We start from the raw sequence: 24721 nt of genomic DNA on the forward strand, positions 1-24721 counted from the left end.
ATTAGGGGCGGTACGGCAAACTATGCAGATCGAGGAACCCCCTCCTTCCCGCTCAATTCAGGACGAAATGTTTGGAGGGTTGCGCTCCCAGACTTCAATGGTCTTCCCAGTAAATACCCACATACGGGCAATGATACTGGAGGAATGGGAGGAGGCAGAGAAAAGTTTAACTATCCCCAGAGACTTTAGGCTTCGTCTGCCGCACGGCTGTGGAGTCGGAGTTAGTTTTGGTTGGAGTCGGAGTCGGTAGAAATGTACCGACTCCGACTCCAGCTTTAAAAAAAATGTATTAATATTTCATAATTGAACTGTCATATGAATTTTATAAATGTTACTCAAATATATATGTTCTATCAAACTATGAACAACAGTGATAAGCAGTTCTGCTGGAGATAGAGACATTTCTTACTTCTTGTGTGTCACTGTTCTCCACTGCCCTTATCTAATCTTATACTTGGTTAACCTCATGCTCCTCCAACCCCCCTACTTACAATGTATGAAACTGAAAGTGAAAATGTGTTGCAAATTCTTAGTAGTAAAGCTCCTCCTCTAGACTAGATCATACTAGGTGTGCGTCTTCCAAGCATCTCACAGCTGCCTGCTACTCAGAAGAGGAAGACTGTAAGAAGTATTATCCTTGCAACAAACTTTGCATCAGTTAACTGTGAGTACATGAGGAATAATAGTATTACTGACCACTATATCAGTTGTACGACCTGGCAATAATTTTGTACAATTGTTTTTAGGAAAAACAATTGTCATTTGAATTGTGAATGCAGAATTAAAAACCTGAGAATGTCAAAGAAGCATCACATTAAATCAGCTGTATTTGAACATTTCACCATCACTCAAGATAGAAAACATGTCTGTCAGTGTATGACAAATGATCCAGACGGAAACAAATGCTGTGAAGCCAAGATGAGTGCATATTCAGGCAAAGATAAAAATGCTCCTACCAGAGCTTCTAATCTAAAGAGACATTTACAGCGCTTTCATCCAGAAGTACTGAAAGCAGTGGATGAGAAAGACTGCATCCAAACCAATGAACCAGTGCCCAGCTCTTCCAGCCAAACAAAGGAGCAGAGAACTTTGCAGCCATCAGTTGCAAGATATTTTGTCAGTGACAAAGTTACTGTGACAATGACAGTAGATACATTTAAAAAACAGATCATAGAGCTTGTTGTAAAGGATAGTGTGCCTATTTCATTATTTTCACGACCAGATTTTATGTGTCTGAATGGGGAAATGGCCCGCAAGCTTGGTGTTTCTCTGGAGAGAGAGAGTATTAGAAAATTAGTAATCGAATTGTTTCTTAAAATGGATGCCTGCACACGTCACAGAGTGAACTATTTTGCCATCAATGTCCGATTTGTTTGTGACAAAAATGAAATAGTTACCAAGACATTGGCAGTAAAAGACACCAAAGCTCATCACACCAGTGAGTTTCTCCAGGTCTTGGTGGAAAAGTTCTGCAAGACTATGAACTTAAAAAAGAGCAAGTTCTTTCTGTCGTAACTGACAATGCTTCAAATATGATAAGTACTATTAAGCTAATGAATGAGAGTAATGATGGTGACCAGCAGCTAGAAGAACATTCTGGGTCCACAGACACAGAAATGTTTGAAATAGAGGAACACAGTATTGTAACTGAGGAGCAAACTGAAGTTGCTTCAGATGAACAGCAACATGATAGTTTAGATGATCTTGTTGAAACTGTGTCAATATGTTCTTTCATTCATCACATGCGCTGTGTTGTGCATACGCTACAGCTGGCTATAAGAGACAGTCTGCAAGAAGGACATGCTGCTGCACTGATTGGCAAGGTGAGAAAATTGGCTACTGTTGCTAGAACCCCTAAAGTTGACTCAATTTTGAAGAGACGTGCTGGAAAAGGGGCAATTATTGATCAAGCCACACGATGGGGCAGTACTTACTTAGGCTACTTTCACACTTCAGGTTTTCGGCATCAGGCGCGATCCGGCGTCATGCCGGAACGCCGGATCCGGCAAATGTTTAGTAAAACCGGATGTGACGGATCCGGTTTTCTGCCGGATCCGTCTTTTTCTTGACAGACAAAACCGGATCCATCTCATCCGGTCCATCCGTTTTTCTATCCGTTTTTCGACGGATTACGCCGGATCCGGTTTTTAAAATTGACCCTTGTGGCCTTCCGAACGGGATTGGCTACTGGAAAACTATATATAGCATGTTCCTACAGCCCTTCTCTGACAGGTTGTAGAGGAGAAAGTGCAGGTTTGAGAGAAGAGCAAGTTACTGGCGAAGATGGATGTTGTCATTGGAAATATTTTGAAGAATTTGGCGGATTTTATAGCGGAGGCGAATCGTTTGAGGGTGATTGTTCTGGAGAAGGAGAGAGCGAGACAGCAGCGCATCAGGCATCGTAGACGACGTTTGTGGATCCACCCCATCACAGCCAAGAGAATGACGCGTGGGGTCTATTCTACACTCTGCATGGACCTTCGACGAAACCCGGATAAATTTTTTGGATATGTTAGGATGAAAATGGAGAATTTTGATTACTTGGTGGAGCGCATTGCACACCTCATAAGAAAAGCGGACACCTATTGCCGCTTCTCTGTTTCACCCACAGAGCGTCTGATGGTGACTTTAAGGTAAGCCACATTTATTGGATGTGATCGCATCAGAGCACACTTTCACTGCAATCTTGTTGGTGGTAGTTTGTATCTCCAAGTGTTATAGCTCAGTTTTGGTATGTAATGCTGTGATTTAAAACTAATTTATTGTTTTTTAATTCCCCACAGATTTCTTGCAACTGGAGAATCCCTTTCGTCACTGCATTTCCAGTACAGACTCGGGATTTCCACCATATCTGGAATAGTGAAGTACACATGCCGTGCACTGTGGGACTCCTTAGCTGAAGAGTTTTTACCAGAGCCCACAACAGAGAGGTGGATTGAAATTGCTGACAAGTTTCAACAGATATGTCAGTTTCCCAACTGCTTGGGCGCTGTGGACGGGAAACATATCCGCATTGTAAAGCCAGCTGGATCGGGATCGGAATATTTCAATTACAAGAAATATTTTTCAATTGTCCTCATGGCCATCGCTGACGCGGAATACAAATTTATTGCGGTTGATATTGGGGCCTATGGCCGCTCCAATGACTCTCAAGTTTTCAAACTGTCTGCCATGGGGCGTAAACTGTATGGAAACACCTTCCAGTTCCCACCACCTAGACCGCTGCCGCAAACATCTGGTCCACCTATGCCATTTGTCTGTGTAGGGGATGAAGCCTTCCAGCTGTCAGAACACCTTTTGAAACCGTACTCAAGCAGAGGATTGACAAGACCAAAACGCATTTTTAATTACCGCCTCACAAGAGCAAGAAGAATGGTTGAATGTACCTTTGGTATTCTGACAGCCAAATGGCGGGTCCTATTGACTGCGATCAACCTCAAGACAGAAATTGTGGACGAGGTGATCAAAGCGTGTGTGGTACTCCACAATTTTGTTATCTGCAAGGAACCCATTTCCATTGAGGACACCTCTGAAGAAACCACCTTGCAAGATTACCATGACATTACCACTAGAAGTTCTGTGACGGTTTCAGTAATGAGGGACAATTTTGCACTATACTTTGTCACCTCAAGGCAGAGTACACTGGCAGGATGACAGAGTGTGAAAGATTTGTGCCCAACCAAACTTGTGTACCTTCTGTACCAACAGTATATACCTTTGCCAACCAAAGTTGGCTATCTTGTCATGGTCTCTATTTTTAGCTTTAGGCCACAGGTGTGTACCTGGTTGTGTTTTATGCAAAGTATTTCACCTTTTAACAAAAGTTGTGTACATTGTTATGAAATCACCAACAATAAACACAACTTTTTAGGTGAAATACTTTGCTTCAAACACAAACAAGGAACACAACTGTGGCAAAAAGCTAAAATTTACCCACAGTTATATACCTAGTTTTGAATACCATTTCACCTTTTAAATACCCTGTATTTAACCTTTTTCGCCGCAGAAAGAAATGACAGACAACCAGTGTAAAATAATTTAACTTTTATTGAAAAATGTTTTTTTTAGTAAACTTTTTTAAAATTTTAATAAACTTGTTTAATAAAGCTTTGAAACCATAAAACTGGTCATTTTTATTTAAATACACACATTATAAATCTGTGTAGTGTGTGGTGGAAATACTGCTGTAGGGGCTGCGGGACACTTCGACACTGGGAGTGTGGAGAGAGGACTGGGATCGTGGTGGGGAAGGAACAGTTAGAGGTGAAGGTGTGGAAAAAACTACAGAATGGGTGGACATGTGGGAAGCAGAAGAGGTGGTGGGTGGTGGAGTGGAGGGTTGGGCAGGGACTGTAGGAGCAGATGATGTTGATGGCAAGTTGTATGGGGAAGGAGTTTGGTACGGGGCAGGTTGCTGGAAGTGGGGAGATGTCTGGTACGGGGCAGGTTGCTGGAAGTGGGGAGATGTCTGGTACGGGGCAGGTTGCTGGAAGTGGGGAGATGTCTGGTACTGGGGAGGTTGCTGGTACTGGGGAGTTTGCAGGTACTGGGGAGGTTGCTGGTACTGGGGAGGTTGCTGGTGCTGGGGAGGTTGCTGGTGCTGGGGAGGTTGCTGGTGCTGGGGAGGTGGATGGTATGTAATAGGAGGGGGAGGATGGAAAGTGGCTGGAGGGGGTGTAGATGTAATAGGAGGGGGAGGATGGAAAGTGGCTGGAGGGGGTGTAGATGTAATAGGAGGGGGAGGATGGAAAGTGGCTGGAGGGGGTGCAGGTGGAGGAACTACTGTGGTGGGAGGAGGAGGTTGGGAGGTAACTTGCTGGAGAGCAGCGTGGCATGAATGCATTACATGCATCTGCTGGGCAGGAGAGAGCGTTTCCATGCGCTCCACAACAGACCTGAAAAAGGTGTGGTTTGGCGAAGATCTTGCTTCTGAATGCATGGTTTGCAGAAGTGTCTTCACCTCCAGAATGCTGGAGTTGATCTGCTGATAGCCTGCGGAGATTTGCTCTGACAAGACTTTTAGACAGTTCTGGAAAGATGCATTCAGATGCAAGAACTCTGGCCCATAAGTCTTTTCCTGACCCCTCTGCCGCTGCCGCCCAGTACCCGCTGGTGTACTAGAGGTGGCAGGGGCAGAAGGGTGGGGTAAAGGGAAAGCGATCTCCTCACCAGCAGCTTCATGTAATGTAGGCGGCCACGATGCTCCTGTGCTGGTGGATGGAACAGATGGGTCGAATGTGTGGGAAGGCTGGGAAGGTGCAGATGTACCGGGGCGGTCGAAGTGTCCCTCGGTGCCGGTCTCCTCAGGGATCGCCTCAGAAGGGTCCAGTCGTGCAGGCTCCCGAGTGCTGCTCACCGTGCTGTGGAATAAAGAGAAAAAAAAACAATTAAAATAGTGACATGGTATGGCCCTGGCTGAAAAAAAAAAGTTACATCTAAACATTTTTTTGTCACATGTGGTGTGTAATATTTACCTTCTGGTGAGCATTGTCTCCCGGAGGAACGACAGGGCTCGTGCGTACTTGTACTTGCTCCTGCGTCCTCCAGATCCACTCGGGGCCCGCATCTCTTTATTGAACTCCTTCTTGAAACGATCCCTCACAGACCGCCACCGCTTCACAATTCTCTCCCCTGAAACGAGAAAGGACAAAGTGGTTAGTATACAACATCAGTGTTTCCCAAACTCCAGTCCTCATGGTCCCCAGGGGTCATGTTTTCAGGATTTCCAAAGTAAATAGAAATCCTGAACACATGATCCGTGGGGACCACGAGGACTGGAGTTCGGGAAACACTGGTTTAAATCAAGCAACCGGTACTGTATATACTTACGCTCTTTAATCTGGGCCCGAACTTCGAGGTCCTCCCAGCGGTCCACAAGGAGCGAACAGATTTCCTCCCAGAGTCGTCGGGTAACGATCAGGTCAGTGTGGCGTCGGACAGCCATATTCCAGAGCGGCTCCCTTTCTCTGACGAGATCGATGAGGCGGTCCACATCAATCCCTCCATCCTCACCGTCAGAGTCGGGAGCACGCTGTGAAGGCTGTTAAAGAAAAAGACAAAAATAACATAATTAGCCTCCACAAAAGAAATGAAATAAAAAGTGCAAAAAAAACAAAGCAAAAATATTTATACTTACTCGCTGGTGACCGCCGCATTGCTGTCGCCGACGACCCTGGGAGGCACTGCGAGGACCTCTTGGCCGAGCACCAGATTGGGAAGACTAGAGAAGAAAACAAAAAATGTTATGTCTTTGGATGTAGGCATTTGTTTGCTGTGTGTGGTCTGCAGAACATTGTTTTCTATGTGTTGTGTGTAGTGTGATGTTGTGTTTCTGCGTTTGATGCAAAAAACTTACCAATTGTGAGCCCACTCCAAGTGTCTGTCCACCCCTTCCTTCTTCTTCTGGGAGCTCCTCTTCATCTTGTGATTCCTGTTTTGAAATAAAAGGCAATGAATACACATATATTACAGAGATGATGGATTTTGGAAATAAAAACTTACCGTCAAACACTGACGATGCGAGGGAGGGCTCCCTGAAGATGTGCTGTCTTCCTCATGGCCAGACTCCATGGCTGTGGGTGGTGTTTCTGCTGCTGCCATTGCTGCTGCTGCTGCTGCTGCATCTATTGGGCGGCTGTTGAATAAAGAGAAACAAAGGGCCAATGAATATCTTGATATTCCATAGCCCTAGTTTGGAGGAATGGGGGATTTGATAATTACCGTCTCTCATCTGCTGCTGGACTCCCCTCCCGCTGTTCAGCATGCTGCTCCATTTGGGGTGGTGCTGATGGTGCTGCTGCTGCAGATGTCTGCTGCCTTCTCCTGCTCCTGGTTCTTGGCTTGGGTGGCATGTTGGGTGTGGCTGAGGGTCCCATTGTCTTGCTTTTATATATGTCCTGTGGGCAGAGCTACTGAGCATGCTCAGACCAAAGAAACCGGATCCGGCCGTCGCCGGATCCGGCGCATTGCGGCGCTCATAGGCTTTCATTGTATGAAAAAGCCGGACACGCCGGATCCGGCGTGTCCGCCTTTTTCGACGGATACAAAAAACGTTAGTCAACGTTTTTTCCAGACGCCGGATCGCGTCACATTGCCGGATCCGGCGAAAATCGGATGAAACGCATGGCCATCCGGCTCGATCCGGCTCTAATGCAAGTCAATGGGGGGGAAACGGGATCCGGCATTGCATATCGACGGATCCGGTTTTAGTCAAAAGCGCCGGATCGCGCCTGAAGCAGAAAACCTGATGTGTGAAAGAGGCCTTAATGATTCAGCGCTTGGTTGAACTGAAAACCTTTCTTGTAGACATGGCTAACCCTCAACTGACGCTAAATGAAAGTCAGTGGAATCAGGTGACTGAGCTGGAAAAATTGCTAGAGCACCCATTTACAGTGACTAAAAAATTACAAGCAGAGGACTTAACTCCAGGTATTTTCTTAAAGGAGTGGAAGAACCTGATGTTTCGCCTATCCCAAAGAGGAGGGTTAATTGCAAGTGGCATTGCTACATCAATGAAACGGAGAGAGGAGCTACTATTACAAAATAACATTCTTTTGGTAGCTGTTTATGTAGACCCAATGCATCGGATTCTTCTAGATGATCAACAGCTAAGTAAAGGAAAAGAAGCTCTGTTTGAAATAGCAGTAAGGATGAAAGGGTTGCAGAACAGTCAGGAGGAACAAGAAGAATTTGGTCGTCCTGCCACATCTTCACCCTCATCATCAACTGATGAAGAATTTAATTTCAAAAAATATTTGGATCACAAGGACCGTGCAAAGCGTTCCCGCATAGAAGAAGAGTCATCCCCATCAAGGAACACAGCCAGTACATTTCAGCAGAATTTTTCATGTGCACTAAAAGAAATTGAGAAATTTGACCATTCATCAAAAATAACAGTGCAACAAGCGATTCCTCTGTATCCTGACATTGTCAGAGATGTTGCCCAAGTGGTTACTGCTTTGCCACCTACACAAGTTAATGTAGAGAGGTTGTTCTCTGCTCTCAAAATAATTAGATCAGATTTGAGGGTATCCATGAAGGAGGATCTGACAGAGGCAATACTTTTTCTGAGGACAAATTTATAGATTTCTTCTTATTAACTGCATAAAAGTGTTTATTGCGTATTTACTTACAGTTTAGAAAAGTTTATAAAAGTTACTTGCTATATTCTAATTGTATTCTAATAAATGTAGTTTTTGCTCTAAGTGGTCTGATTACTTATATGATGGTGAGAAACTGAATAAGCACGATGTTTAATATTTTACAACAGTAAATTTGTTGTTATGAATTGGCCATTTATGAAGGAGTCGGAGCCTGATAAAATCCAGGAGTCGGAGTCGCAACTGTGGCTTACCGACTCCACAGCCCTGGTCTGCCGTTTGACCCTGAGGAGGTCAAAGTCTGGGAGGAGGTCCCAGTGGCAAAGGTATCAAAAAAGACAGCAATTCCGTTCGAGGATTCCTCAAGCCTGAAGGAACCCCTAGATCGTAAAGCAGATGGGCTCTTAAAAAGGGCCTGGGAAAGCTCAGCAGCGGTCATAAAAACGAATATAGCTGCAACGTCAGTAGCGTGCTCCATGCATCTATGGATAGATGACCTGGAGGAGCATCTATCAGATAGAACCCCGAGGGAAACCATTCTGAAGTCTCTCCCTTTACTGAATTTAGCTACTGGGTTTTTGGCCGACGCCTCGGCAGAATCGGTTAGGTTCACGGCCAGGAGCCAGGCCTTGTCTAACACAGCCAGAAGGGCTATCTGGCTTAAAAGTTGGGGAGGCGACATGCAATAAAAAAATAAGCTGTGCTCAATTCCCTTCTCGGGGGGCAGGGTCTTCGGACCCGTGCTCGATGATATCCTGGAAAAAGCCTCAGATGAAAAGAAAGGGTTCCCTGAAGAGAAGCGTAAGAGATATCAGCCCTTTCGTAGACCCTGTTACAACCAGAGAACGGACTACAGGGGGAAGGGCAAGTCGGGTCGATGGAGCTACCCCAAGGGGGTCGAGGGTAGAAATAGGAACAGAGATAACCTCTTTTCCCGCCCGGGTCCAGCTCCCGAAAAAAATGACACCACCAGAGTAGGGGGGCGATTGCTCAAGTTTGCAGGAGAGTGGCAGAAAATTACCTCCAGCCCCTGGGTACTACAGGTCATTTCTCAGGGGTACAAAATAGAATTCAACTCCCTGCCCCCGAACAGGTTTCTAGTCACCAATTCGCATCTCAGTTCCGCTTCCCCCATGTGGTTGGACATTCAAGATCTCCTACTCATGGGAGCGATTGCTCCGGTTCCCACCCAGGAAGAATGCAGAGGACACTACTCAAGCCTCTTCGCAATAAAAAAACCCTCGGGGGAGAACAGAACCATAATAAACCTCAAACCCATAAACAAATGGGTAACATACAGACGCTTCAAAATGGAATCAATAAGATCTACGATTCCACTCCTGGGGAAGGGAGCAGTAATGTGCATGCTAAAACGCGTACTATCATGTCCCTATCCACCCGGATTACCAAAAGTACCTCAGATTCGCGGTCGAAAAAGACGGCACGATTTACCATTATCAGTTTCGCTGCCTACCCTTCGGCCTTGCGTCAGCCCCGAGAATTTTCACAAAAATAATGATAGAGGTAGTGGCCTACGTAAGAGACCGGAACATCTTCGTGGTCCCGTATCTAGACAACTTCCTAATTATAGCCGATTCGGCAGCCCAGCTCAGGGCCGACTGTCAGTCTGTGATCTCCACGCTGCAGAGTTTAGGATGGATCGTAAATTGGTTGAAGTCAGATCTTGTACCCAAGCCCAAAATAAAATTCTTGGGGGTCATGCTAGACTCGGAAAGAAGAATGTCTTATCTTCCAACCGAAAAGCAGACCATGATGCCGAAGAAGATCCGGCAATTCTCAAAGAATCGAGTATCGATCAGGGACGCAATGAGAGTCCTGGGGCTGATGACTTCATGCATTTCCTGTGTCAGATGGAGTCAGTTCCACTCCTGCGACCTGCAACACGCAGTCCTAGCATCCTTGGACAGAAGACAGAGCTCACTGGACAGCAAGATACTGTTGACCCCCCCGAGCCAGAAGATCGCTATTGTGGTGGACCATTCTGAGAAACCTAAAGAGGGGTGTCTCATGGGTTCAGTCACCGGAGGTTGTAGTAACAACGGATGCGAGTCTATTCGGCTGGGGCGGACATGTCGCAGGGAAGTACTACCAGGGACGATGGAGTCCGGAGGACAGCAACAGGTCCTCCAACGTCAGAGAATTGCATGCAGTCTGGAAAGTACTGCTCGTCGCCGGGTCTCACGTGAAGAACAGACACGTAAAAATTATGTCAGACAATACCACAACAGTGGCCTTTCTCCATCACCAAGGCGGACCAAGACACCCAGCACTTCAGGGCTTAGCGGATCAGATTTTCAGATGGGCAGAAAAGGAGGTCCTCTCAATCTCGGCCGTGCATTTGGAGGGCTCCCGGAACCAGATCGCAGACTTCCTCAGCAGGAAAAGGATAACTGCGACAGGCTGGGAGCTCAACGACGAAGTGTTCAGCAGCCTGTGCGATCGTTGGGGACAACCGACAATAGACCTGTTCGCAGACAAATGGAATACAAAGCTCAGGACCTTCTACTCCCTGAACCCCCTGGGAGATCCGGCAGGAATAGATGCTCTATCACAATCCTGGAGCAGCGGTCTGTTGTACGCCTTCCCGCCCCTACCCCTCATGTCATGGGTCCTCAGAAAGATCTGCGAGGACAAAGCCAGGGTCATACTGGTGGTTCCCTACTGGCCAAGAAGAAGTTGGTTTCCCCTACTCAGGAAACTAGCGGACGAGGAACCCATTCTCCTGCCAAGAAGAGAAGACCTCCTCCATCAGGGCCCGGTCCTACATCAAAGACCAGAGGCTTTCCAGTTGTCAGCCTGGATCCTGAACGGCAGGTCCTAAGAGCAAGAGGTCTATCGGACGAAGTTATTTCCACCTTACAAGCCAGCAGGAAACCCGTGACCGCGGCGATATATAACAAAATCTGGAAAAAGTTCTGTAGCTTTTGTGGAGAGGCGACAGTCGGAACTGACCAGCCCAACATCCCGAAGATACTTGATTTCTTGCAGGAGGGGTTCAGAAAAGGCCTTACGCCCAGCACGCTGAGAGTGCAGATGGCAGCCTTGAGCGTGTTCTACGACACAGCTCTATCATCACACCCATGGGTAGCACGGTTCTCGAGGGCGGTGAAAAGGCTAAAACCCCTAATTAGAAAGAGCATACCACCCTGGGACCTTAACCTAGTCCTCAATACGCTATGCAAACAGCCATATCAGCTAGGGGCAGAGATAAATATCGGTAATCTCTCTCTCAAAACAGCCTTTCTAGTGGCAGTCACCTCGGCCAAAAGGTTAGGAGAACTGCAGGCCTTATCAACCCAAGACCCCTATTTACAGGTGTTTAGTGACCGTTTAGTCCTAAGACTTGACCTGGCTTTCCTGCCCAAAGTTATCTCGAGCTCTAACATGAACCAGGAAGTAGTACTCCCTTCCTTTTTCCAGTCTCCCAAGAATAACAGGGAAAGAACCTTCCATAATTTGGACGTAAGAGAAACTGAACTCGGGTATCTGGACGCAACCAGACCCTGGAGGCAGGATTGCAACCTCTTCATGCAATACAGAGGCCCCAACAAGGGGAAGAAAGCGTCAAAATCAACAATAGCAAGGTGGATTAGATCCACTATTAGCATAGCATACAGATCACAGGGTCAGATTCCCCGGGGAACCTTAGAGCCCACCAACCAGGGCCATGGCCGCTTCATGGTCAGTAAGGGGGGGAGCCTCGGCAGAACAAATCTGCAGGGCAGCGTCTTGGACCAGTCTTAGTACTTTCTCCAAGCACTATAAACTAGACATAGCATCCACACAGCTTACTTTTGGGAGAAACGTACTCCATGCAGTAGTCCCACCCTAGGACCAATATACTTTGGTACTACTCCAATGTGCTGTCAGGTGGTGACCTGGAAAACGGTAATTAGACCTACCGGTAATTGTGTTTCCAGGAATCCATCCTGACAGCACTGTTAGATCCCTCCCGATAATACTTTCCATACAACTCTGATGTAACATGTGTATGAAGAATGTTGGTGTAAATAAAGACTATGTTTGCATCCATCCAGATGTGTTACTTTGTGAGATCACTGAGGGATAGTAGGGGGAGGATCCTTTTGAACTCTCGTGGTTTCCTGTCCCACTGCGGATGAGAAGGACGTCCTCCAATGTGCTGTCAGGATGGATTCCTGGAAACACAATTACCGGTAGGTCTAATTACCGTTTTTTGTATTGCTTTATTCTGCGAGCTATAACTTTTTTATTTTTTTGCTGATGATGCTGTATGGCAGCTCGTTTTTTGCGGGACAAGATGACGTATTCAGCGGTACCATGGATATTTATATGCGTCTTTTTGATCGCGCGTTTTCACTTTTTGTTTGGCGGTATGATAATAAATCATTACTTTTTGCTTCGTTTTTTATTTTTTAAGGGGTTCGCTAAAGGGGTTAACTAATGGGACAGTTTTATAGGGCGGGTCGTTACGGACGCGGCGATACCAAATATGTGTACTTTTATTGTTTTTTTTTTTTAATTCCAAAAAATGAATTTATTAGGGTATATATATTTTTTTTTTTTTAAATTAGCGATTTTTTTAAAAATTATTTTTGCACTTTTTTTTTTTAACTTTATTACATTGTCCCAGGGGGGACATCACTGTCCTGTGACAGATCGCTGATCTGTCACATCACAGATCACTGTGACAGATCAGCGATCTGTCACAGGCATAGACGCAGACTTCCTCATGCCTGCGCTTAGCAGGCACTGAGGAAGTCAGCTCCCTGCAGGCCCCCGAAGGTCCCCGTCGCCATCTTGGATCCGGGGACCTGCAGGGAAAGAGCCCCCCGCAGCAGCGCTGCACATTGTGCTGCTGTGGGGGGCTCAGGGAAACACTGAGGGAGCCCCCTCCCTGCCGATGCTTCCCTTTAACCCCCGTTACACCACGATCGTGTTTGATCGCGGTGTGCAAGGGGTTAACGTGTCAGGGGCGGCCCGTGACCGCCCCTGACACATTGTGCCGGGTGTCAGCTGTGATAATCAGCTGACACCCGGCCGCGATCAGCGGCGCTCACCACGTGGGCGCCGCTGATCGCTATGACGTAATATTCCGTCCATGGGACTTAGGGCCCAGGTCACATGGACGGAATATTACGTCCATTGTAGGAAAGGGGTTAAAGAATGGTTAAACCAATTAATGTAGTATAGCGATGTCAAAACTACTTGCTGGGCATAGTCTTGGCCGAAACTATTGGCACCCTTGAATTTTTTCCAGAAAATTATTGGAATGACACGTTTTGTTGTACACATGTTGATTTCCTTTGTGTGTTCCCTTGTGTGTTGTGTGTTTGGAACAGCACAAAAAGGGGGGGAAAAAAGGCAAATTGGATATTAATTTCACACAGCGCACCAAAAAAGCGCCAGACAAAATTGTTGGCACCTTTCCAAAATTGTGATTAAGCAACTTTGTTTCAAGCATGTGATGTTCATTCAAACTCACCTGTGGCAAATAACAGATGTGGGCAATATGAAAATCACAACTGAAACCAGATAAGAATGGAGAAGTTGACTACATCTTTGCATTGTGTGTCTGTGTGTGCACCACACTAAGGATGTAGTGAAGTGAAGAAAACTGGAAAGCAAAAAAGAGTTAATAGGGCCTTTTCTTGGTTAAAATTATTAAAGCAAACCTGTCGGCAGCATTCTGCTCAGTAAACTTACAGACATTGTCAGGTTGGTGCCGTTATACTGACTAAAACGATGGGGGCTTTATGTGGTGCTTTGCTTACATATTAATCCTTATGGGCTTATGACAGGTCACTGATCCTTCAGTGACCTGCCCTCTATTTTACATACTGCATAGAATATTGTGGGGAGGGGGAGATTAACATTCATCAGGGAAGTGCTGGCGGCTGTAGCATGATACAGTGGATAATATGATGATGATTTTTTTTCCCAACAAAACTGGCTAAATCATAAATCATTATATGCATATTATCCTCTGTATCATGCTACAGCGTTCGCACCTGCCTGATGAATGTTTATTTTTTTCTCACAATATTCTATGCAGTATGTAACATAGGGGGAAACGTCATCAGCGCAAACCACAATATATAGTTTATCTACATTAAACATGGAGAACAGAAAGAGAATAGAACTGAGGATTTGAGAACCAAAACTGTTGAAAAATATCAACAATCTCAAGGTTACAAGTCAATCTCCAGAGATCTCGATGTTCCTTTGACACTAGCTAATCTCCCTGGATGTGGATGGCAGAGAAAAATTGATAAAAGGTTGCAACAAAAGATATGGTGGATAAGCAGCCTCAATCAAGTTCCAAAGAAATTCAAGCTGTCCTGCAGGCTCAGGGTGCAACAGTGTCAGCGCGAACTATCCGTTAGCATTTCATTCAATTCAAATGTCATGGCAGAAGATCCAGTTGGACCCCACTGACAGACATAAAAAACTAACTACAGTTTGCCAGAATGTATGCAGATAAGACAAAATCCTTCTGGTAAAGCATCTTGTGGACAGATGAGACAACAAGATAGACCTTTTTGCTAAAGCACATCATTCTACGGTTTACCGTCAATAGATTTAGGCAGATAAAGAAAAGAGCACCGTACTTACAGTCCAATATGGTGGCGAGTTCAAAGATGTTTTGGGGTTGTTTTGCTACCTCTGGCACTTTGTCTTGACTGTGTCCAAGGCATCATGAAATCTGAAGATTACCAAAGGATTTTGGGTCGCAAAGTAGTACTCAGTGTCAGAAAGCTGGGTTTGTATCCTAGGTCATGGGTCTTCCAGCAAGACAATGATCCAAGATGTATTTCAATAAGCACCCAAAAATGGATGGAAACAAAGTACCGGAGAGTTCAGAAGTGGCCATTAATAAGTCCACATCTAAATCCCATTGAAAACCTGTGGAGAGATCTTAAAATTGCTGTTGGGAGAAGGCACCCTTCAAATATAAAAGACCTGGAGCAGTTTGCAAAAGAGTTGCCCAGCATTCCAGTTGAGAGGTGTAAGAAGCTTTTTCATTGTTATTGAAAGCTATAGCAGTTACTTATTCCTAAGGGTGGTCAACCAAATATTAAGTTGAGGGTGCCAATGATTTTGTGGGGTTTTGTGTGAAATTATGTCCAATTTGCCTTGTTTCCTCTCTCTTTTTGTTGTTGTACCAAAGCACACAAAGAAAATAAACTTGTATAATAAAACGTGTACTTGCAATAATTTTCTTGGAGAAATGCCGTATTTTTCGGACTATAGGATGCACTTTCTTCCTCCAAAATGTGGAGTAAAACAGAGGGGGGGGGATTCGTCTTATAGTCCAGATGTACGTACTGTGGATGGGGAGGTTAATAGTAGGCACAGGAGAAGCAGCTGCTGGCTCCTACAAGTGCCAGGCAATCAAGTATGCTCGCTATTTAAGATCAGTGACTATTCACTGCTCCACATGCACATTGTCCCACCGTGGAGAGCAGTGAGTATTCCGGCAGCTGTCCTCCGCTTGTAGGCAGCGCATGACGTCACTGCCATGCGCTGCTTACAAGTATAAATCAACTGCTGGCTTCGGGACAGGAAGCTACAACATAGCGTAGTAAGGGTACTAAGGTAAGGAGAATGGATTGTTTGTTTTTTTTTTTTGTTTTTTTTTTCAGTTTCTCTTCTGAAGGGGGGGGCCATGTTGTGTACCAGGACTGAAAGGCCATGTGCACACGATGCAGATTTGCAGCGTTTCCGCAGCGGATTTTACCGCGCAGAAACGTTGCATATCCGCATTGTGATGTACAGTACCTTTAAAATGAATGAAAAAAAAAACGCTGTGCAGACGCTGCGGATTTTTCCGCGCGGTTTTCCTGCGGTACAAAATCCGCAGCATGTTGCTTCTTTTGTGCGGTTTTCTATCTCCCCTGTTACCAAATCCGCAGGGGGAAGACCGCAATGGAAAACCGCACAAAAACCGCATGAAAACCGCGTGAAAAATGGAAGAAATCCGCAGGAAAAATGCAGGTCATTTGACCCGCGGTTTTCTTCCATTCTGCACGGAAAAATCGGCAGGGCTCAAAACTCCGTCTGCACTCAGCCAAATGGGGCCCCTGTATACCAGGATGGGGGGGGGAGATAGAGAGAGAGAGAGATATATATATATATCTATCTCTATATATATAATATATGCAGCTGGGTTGTTTGACATACATACAGTCATGGCCGAAAGCGTTGGCACCCTTGACGCTTTTCCACAAAATGAATTACTGTATTTTTTCAGGCAATAAGACGCACCTGCTTAATAGAGATAGATAGATATATTTCCCATGATAAGGGATATTAATAGAGAATTGACCACAATCTTCAATTTTTTTTTCTAATTTCCTCCTCTAAAACTGCAGCAGGTGTGTCTTATTGCCTGAAAAAATACGGTACTTCATTTTCTGGAAAAATGTCAAGGGTGCCAACGCTTTCAGCCATGACTGTATGTATGTCAATCAACCAAGCTGCATAATCGGGTGGATGCACAGTAAAAATCACCCAAACACCTAATACCTACTCCCAATACAAATTAAAATACCAGAGAACAAGGAGTTGGCGGTAAAAAAAATTGCTGAAAAATATTTCTTAACCCCTTCACTACCAAGGGTGGTTTGCACGTTAACTCCCGAGCCAATTTTTACAATTCTGACCACTGTCCCTTTATGAGGTAATAACTCTGAAACGCTTTCATGGATCCCGGAGATTCTGACAATGTTTTCTCGTGACATATTGTACTTCATGTTAGTGGTAAAATTTCATTCAAATAACTTGCGTTTATTTGTGAAGCAAATGGAAATTTGGCGAAAATTTTTAAAATTTCGCAATTTTCCAACTTTGAATTTTTATGCCCTTAAATCACAGAGATACAGCACACAAAAAACTTGATAAGTAACATTTCCCACATGTTTACTTTACATCAGCCCAATTTTGGAACCAAAATTTTTTTTTTTGTTAGGCAGTTATAAGGGTTAAAAATTGACCAGCGATTTCTCATTTTTGCAACACCATTTTATTTTTACGGACCACATCACATTTGAAGCCATTTTGCGGGGTCTATATGATAGAAAATACCTAAAATGACACCATTCTAAAATCTGCACCCCTTAAGGTGCTCAAAACCACATTCAAGAAGTTTATTAACCCTTTAGGTGTGTCACAGGAATTTTTTGAATATTTAAAAAAAAATGAACATTTAACTTTTTTTCACAAAAAAAATACTTCAGGTACAATTTTTTCTATTTTACCAAGGGAAACAGGAGAAATTGGACTGCAAAAGTTATTGTGCAATTTGTCCTGAGTACGCTGATACCTGATATGTGGGGGGGGAACCACTGTTTCGGCGCATGGCAGAGCTCAAGGGAAGGAGCGCCGTTTGACTTCTTAAATGCAAAATTGGCTGGAATTCAGATCGGACGCCATGTCGCGTTTGGAGAGCCCCTGATGTACCTAAACAGCAGAAACCCCCCACAAGTGACCCCATTTTGGAAACTAGACCCCCCAAGGAACTTATCTAGATATGTGGTGAGAACTTTGAACCCCCAAGGGCTTCACAGAAGTTTATAACCTACAGCTGTACAATTAAAAAATCATATTTTCCACAAAAATGATCTTTTCACCCTCAATTCTTATTTTTCCAAGGGTAACAGGACCCTAAAAGTTATTTTGCAATTTGTCCTGAGTACACTGATACCCCACATGTGGGGGTAAACCACTATTTGGGCGTATGGCAGAGCTCGGAAGGGAAGCAGCGCCATTTGACGTTTTTGGCTGGAATTGAGATCGGACACCATGTCGCGTTTGGAAAGCCCCTAATGTACCAAAACAGTGGAAACCCCCCACAAATGACACCATTTTGGAAACTAGACCCCCAAGGAACTTATCTAGATGTGTGGTTAGAACTTTGAACCCCCCCAGTGCTTCACAGAAGTTTATAATGCCTGGGCGTGAAAATAAAAAAATCGTATTTTTTCCACAAACATGATCTTTTAGTCACCAATTTTTTTATTTTCCCAATGGTACCAGAAGAAATTGGACCCCAAAAGTTGTTGTCCAATTTGTCCTGAGTACGCTGATACCTCATATGTGGGAGAAAACTACTGTGTGGGCACACGTCGGGGCTCGGAAGGGAAGTAGTGACGTTTTGGAATGCAGACTTTGATGGAATGGTCTGCGGGTGTCATGTGCGTTTGGAGAGCCCCTGATGTACCTAAACAGTGGAAACCCCCCACAAGTGACCCCATTTTGAAAACTAGACCCGCTAAGGAACTTATCTAGTTGTGTGGAGAGCACTTTGAACCCCCAAGGGCTTCACAGAAGTTTATAATGCCCGGGCATGAAAATAAAAAAATCGTATTTTTTCCACAAAAATGATATTTTTGCCCCCAATTTTTTATTTTCCTAAGGGTAACAGGAGAAATTGGACCCCAAAAGTTGTTTTGCAATTTGTCCTGAATAGGCTGATACCCTATATGTGGGGGTAAAACACTGTTTGGGCGCATGGTAGAGCTTGGAAGGGAAGGAGCACCATTTGACTTTTTCAACGCAGAATTGGCTGGAATTGAGATCTGACGCCATGTTGCATTTGAAGAGCACCTGATGTGCCCAAACAGTGGAAACCCCCAATTCTAACTCCAACCCTAACCCCAACACACCCCTAACCCTAATCTCAGCCCTAACCCTAGCCCCAGCCCTAACCCTAGCCCTAATCGGAAAATGGAAATAAATACATTCTTTTAATTTTATTATTTTTCCCTAACTAAGGGGGTGATAATGGGGGGGGTTTGATTTACTATTTATAGCGGGTTTTTATGTTTGGCAGCTGGCATAAGCTAAAAGATGCTTTTTATTATAAAAATACTTTTTGCATCACCACATATTGAGAGCTATAATTTTTCCGAATTTTGACCCACTGAGTCATGTGAGGTCTTATTTTTTGCGGGACCAGTTGACGTTTTTATTGGTACCATTTTTGGGCACGTGACATTTTTTGATTGCTTTTTATTCCGATTTTTGGGACGCAGAATGAACAAAAACCAGCGTTTCATGAATTTCTTTTGGGGGGTGCGTTTACACTGTTCCGCGTGCGGTAAAATTGATATAGCGGTTTTATTCTTCGGGTCGGTACGGTTACAGCGATACCTCATTTGTCGTTTTTTTAAGTTTTGGCGGTTTTATGCAATGAAAACTATTTTATCTAAAAAATAATTATTTTTGCATCGCTTTATTCTGCGAGCTATAACTTTTTTATTTTTTCGCTGATGATGCTGTATGGCGGCTCCTTTTTTGCGGGACATGTTGATGTTTTCAGCGGTACCATGGATATTTATATGTGTCTTTTTGATCGCGCGTTATTGCACTTTTTGTTCGGCGGTATGATAATAAATCATTATTTTTTGCTTCTTTTTTTATTTTTAATTTTTAAGGAGTTTGCTAAAGGGTTAACTAATGGGACGGTTTTATAGGGCAGGTCGTTACGGACGCGGCGATACCAAATATGTGTACTTTTATTTATTTTTATTTTTTTTATTTCCAAAAAATGAATTTATTTGGGAATATTTTTTTTTTTTCTAATTTATTTAGCGATTTTTTTTTTTTTTTTTTTTTTTTTTTAAATTATTTTTACACTTTTTTTATTTTTTTTTTTAACTTTATTAGGTTGTCCCAGGGGGGACATCACTGTCCTGTGACAGATCGCTGATCTGTCACATCACAGATCACTGTGACAGATCAGCGATCTGTCACAGGCAGTGCAGAAGGCTTCCTCATGCCTGCGCTTTGCAGGCACTGAGGAAGTCAGCTCCCTACAGGCCCCCCGAAGGTCCCCTTGGATTCGGGGACCTGTAGGAAAGAGAACCCCGCAGCAGCGCTGCACATTGCGCTGCCGTGGGGGGCTCAGGGAAGCACGGAGGGAGCCCCCTCCCTGCCGATGCTTCCCTTTAACCCCCGGTACACCGCGATCGTGTTTGATCGTGGTGTGCAAGGGGTTAACGTGACTGCCCCTGACACATTGTGCCTGGTGTCAGCTGTGATAATCAGCTGACACCCGGCCGCGATCAGCGGCGCTCACCACATGGGCGCTGCTGATCGCTGTGACATAATATTCTGTCCATGGGAATTAGGTCCAGGGTCACATGGACGGAATATTATGTCCAATGTAGGTAAGGGGTTAAGAACACCACACATTGGTGCAGTACCAGGTAGTGACGCTCTATATGATGCCCATAGTGCAAAGTATGCATAAAAAAGTGCTTTAGGGTAAACAAACAAGATCAGGAAGAGCTTACCAAGTGTTGACGAGCGTCAGTACCTGGTACTGCCCCATGTGTTATGGAAGCCCTTATATATGGTGTTAAAATTCTGGCATCATGAATCCGTAAACATGAGCTGTTTAGGTACCTTTGTCTGAGGGTGATACCACCGTACTTTGGGACGTTCCTGGAAACATGTATCATGTCTTTGTAATATCCGTGTGCTTTTACAATGTGTCCTTAATAAATATTTTTCAGTAATTTTTTTACTGCAAACTAATTGTTCTCTGATATTTTCATGACTGTATGTATGTTTAGTCTTTTTATGCTTCTTGTATCACTTCAGGTTCAAAAGAAGTGACTGGTCCATTCTTCCAACTAACCTTTTACTCCAACATAAAAGGAATGTAGTGGAGAACACAAGTGTTTATAATATCTGTATTTTTTTTCTATTTCCAGGAAGCTTTATGCAGAACTTTGCCAAGGCATTGTGGATCTGGCCATCTCCATGGTCTTTCCTCTCAGTGACACTGTGCAGAAGCAGACCCAGGACAATGCCTTCATCAAACTCTGAAGACTGCCATACTATATACGCACAAGCACTGCTGCCTCATGTATTACTGTTTGATATCCAAATCAATGATTTTGCCCACTGTCATACCAATTAAAGTAATTGGTAATTGCACTGGATAGAATGAAACTATTGAAAGTACAGAAAATGAGGTAAAATGAACTTAAAGATGCTTTTATGATTTTAGACACATGCATTGATTGTTTGTTTTTTTTTAATATATTTAAATACTTATAACTTATTTTTTTTTTATTTAAGGAAGCCCTCCCACAAAACTTTTCATTGCCTAAACTTATATAACTGTATATTTAGTGTAGTGTAATTGCATTCTAATGCTCCATAGACACATTGTAAGGCTATGTGCCCACGTTGCAGAAATGCTGCGGAATTGTCTGCAGCATTTCCGCCACTCCCTGTCGCGGGTAAAACGCATGTGGAATTCGCATGCGTGTTCCTGCAAAACACAAGCGTTTTTAGCTTGCAATATGCTAGCTCTTTTCCAAGCAATTTGAAGCATCGCTTGGAAAAGTGATTGACAGGTTGGTCACACTTGTCAAGCATAGTGCTTGACAAGTGTGACCAACTTTTTACTATTGATGCTGCCTATGCAGCATCAATAGTAAAAGAATGTTAAAAATAATTTAAAAAATAGAGATATACTTACCCTCCATTGGCCCTCGGAATCCTCCCGGCCCTTATTGGCGCTGCCGGCAACTTCCATTCCCTGGGATGCATTGCGCGAATGACCTCTGATGGCGTAGCGGTCACGCGAGACTGCTACGTCATCAGAGGTCATTCGCGCAATGCATCCCTGGGAACAGAAGTTGCTGGCAGCGGCGCTGAGGGCTGGGAGGACTCCGGGGGCCAACACAGAGTAAGTATATCCGTATTTTTTTATTTTAATTCTGTTTTTTACAGGAATATGGTACCCAGGGCATGGAGGAGAGTCTCTTCTCCTCCAGACCCTGGGTACCATCCGCACATGAAGCGTTTACTTTAAACATGGTGGACATAGCCACATGCGTAAAGTGAACATTTCAATGCAATCCTATGGCGGCGGAATCACCGCAATTCCGCAGAATTAATGGACATGCTGCGGATGCATTGGCACAGCAACTGCGGAATCCCATAGGATTGCATGGGAATGCGTTTTGTTAGCATTTTTTAAGCATTTCCGCAGCGGCAAAAACGTGGAGGAAACACTTAAAAAACGCAACGTGTGCACACAGCCTGAAAGTGGCTTCCAGGCCATACACAGACGCTGGTTTGATCAGGGAGTCAAAATAGAAGTCATGTGACTCTCAAGAGAACTGGAGCGATTCTGGAGACCAGGGTAGATGGCAATCGGTGAGTATAGTAGCGTATTTATACCACACTACATAGAGTGGGGAAAATAAGTATTTGATACACTGCTGACTTTCCAAGTTTTCCCACCTGCAAAGAATGTAGACGTCTGTAATTTTTATCATAGGTACATTTCAACTGGGAGAACCAGAATCTTTAAAAAAAAAAAAAATCCAGAAAATCACACTGTGATTTTTACATAATTTGCATTTTAGTGCAAGAAATGAGTATTTAATACAGTAGAAAACAAGAACTTTGGTACAGAAACATTTGTTTACAATTAGAGGTTAGACGTTTCCTGTACTTTTTGACCAAGTTTGCCCATACTGCAGCAGGGATTTTGGCCCACTCCGCAATACTGATCTTCTCCAGATCTTTCATGTTTCGGGGCAACATTGAGTTTCAGCTTCTTCCAAAGATTTTCTGTTGGGTTCAGTTCTGGAGACTGGCTAGGCCACTCTAGGACCTTTAAAATGCTTCTTGCGGAGCCATGCCTTAGTTGTCCTGGATGTGTATTTCGGGTCATTGTCAGGCTGGAAGACCCAGCCACGAGCCATCTTCAATTCCCTTACTGAGGGAAGGAAGGTTGTTGGCCAAAATATTACGATACATGACCCTATCCATCCTCCCTTCAATACGGTGCAGTTGTCCTGTCTCCTTTACAGAAAAACACCCTCCAAGTATTATATTTCCCCCACCATGCTTCATGGTTGGGACCTTTTTCTTGGGGTCGTACTCATCCTTCTTCCTTAAAACACAGCCACATGAACTCCCATGCCTCCTTTGGGTCATCCAGATTGACAAACTTCAAAAGGGCCTGGACATGTTCTGGCATGAGTAGGGGGACCTTTTATGCTCTGCAGGATTTTAATCCCATGACGGCGTAGTGTTATTAACGGTAATGTTTGAGACTGTGGCCTCAACTGTCATTGACCAGGTTCTCCCGTGTAGCTCTGGACTGATTCCTGACCTTTCTCAGAATCATCCGTACTCTGAGGCGAGATCTTGCATGAAGCCTCAGATGGAGGAAGAGTGACAGTCATCTTGTTTCTTCAATTTTCTATACTTATTTCATGTAGTAAAATTCAATTTAATCATTTAAAAATCATACAATGTTATTTTCTAGAACAGATGTTATTTTTAGATTCTCTGTCTCTGTGTTTGTCTCTCTGTCTCCCATAAAAATTATAGACCGCTCCATTCTTTGTATTTGGGAAAACTTGAATATTTGGCAATGAATCAAATACTTATTTTCCTCACTGTACAAATTTAAACAGGTCTAGGCAATACATTTTTTGTGGGAGCTCTCCAAGCGCTAATGAATAATAACAATTTAGTCAGAGCCTGAGTTTTTCTTTGATTTTTTTATTATGGATGTTTAGCGCTTAAATGCTTTCTTGTCAATATATTTATACCAACTTATATGGAATAAAGGCCTTAAGAAAGCAATTTGTATCTAATGCCTGAATTCTGTGGGGACTATGGGTTAAAATAGGCACTTTGCTTAAAGGGGTTGTCCACCTTTTATGGACAATTTATTTTCTTAAATACATGCAATTTGTGCTAAAAATTACTCTTTCAATTTGGCTTTCATAAATTTTTGCACTGTTTGCTTCCTATAGCTGCTGTATTACTGTCTTTTTGCTGGCCAAGCAATGAGTTAACACGGTCGGCAAATTTATCTTTATTTTAACCCCTTAATTACAGAGCCAATTTGGTACTTAATGACCAAGCCAATTTTTACCATTCTGACCGTTGTCACTTTATGTGGTTATAGCTCTGGAACGCTTCAACGGATCCCACTGATTCTGAGATTGTTTTTTTTGTTTGTTTTTTGTGACATATTGTACTTCATGTTAGTTGCAAAATTTCTTCGATATGACTTGCGTTTATTTATGGAAAAAAAAAACAATTTGGCAAAAATTTTGACAAATTAGCAATTTTCAAACTTTCAATTTTTGCATCCTTAAATCAGATAGTGGTGTCACACAAAATAATTAATAAATACCATTTCCCACATGTCAACTTTACATCAGCGCAATTTTGGAAATATATATTTTTTGTTAGGATATTATAAGGGATAAAAGTTGACCAGCAATTTCTAATTTTTCCAGCAGAATTTACAAAACCTTTTTTTAGGGACCACTTCACATTTGAAGTGAGTTTGGGGGGTCAGTATAACAGAAAATACCCAAAAGTGACATGATTCTAAAAACTGCACCCCTCAAGGTGCGCAAAACCACATTCAAGAAATTTATTAAAATTCAGATGCTTCAAAAGAACACAAGGGTATCAGGAGAAAATGGACCATAAAATTTGTTGTGCAATTTCTCCTGAGTACGCCCATACCCCGTATGTGGAGGAAAGCCATTGTTTAGGTGCATAGCAGGGCTCAGAAGGGAGGGAGCACCGTTTATCTTTTTGAACGTGAAATTGGCTGGAAT

The 24721-nt window shown here is 43.7% G+C and overlaps 1 protein-coding gene across 1 annotated transcript in view; it reads left to right on the plus strand.

Annotated features, from left to right (window-relative positions):
- The window catches only part of TTL (tubulin tyrosine ligase), a 68669-nt gene extending 47550 nt beyond the window's left edge, over positions 1-21119 (plus strand). The window contains exon 7 of the mRNA XM_073545160.1: positions 20822-21119. Coding sequence (XP_073401261.1) covers positions 20822-20936 — 115 coding nt within the window. The 3' untranslated portion in view covers positions 20937-21119. The remainder of the gene's footprint in view (positions 1-20821) is intronic.
- Positions 21120-24721: the final 3602 nt, after the last annotated feature.

The sequence above is a fragment of the Dendrobates tinctorius genome, unplaced genomic scaffold (assembly GCF_039654945.1).
Source record: "Dendrobates tinctorius isolate UK_male_01 unplaced genomic scaffold, ASM3965494v1 ptg000140l, whole genome shotgun sequence".
Lineage (NCBI taxonomy): Eukaryota > Metazoa > Chordata > Amphibia > Anura > Dendrobatidae > Dendrobates > Dendrobates tinctorius.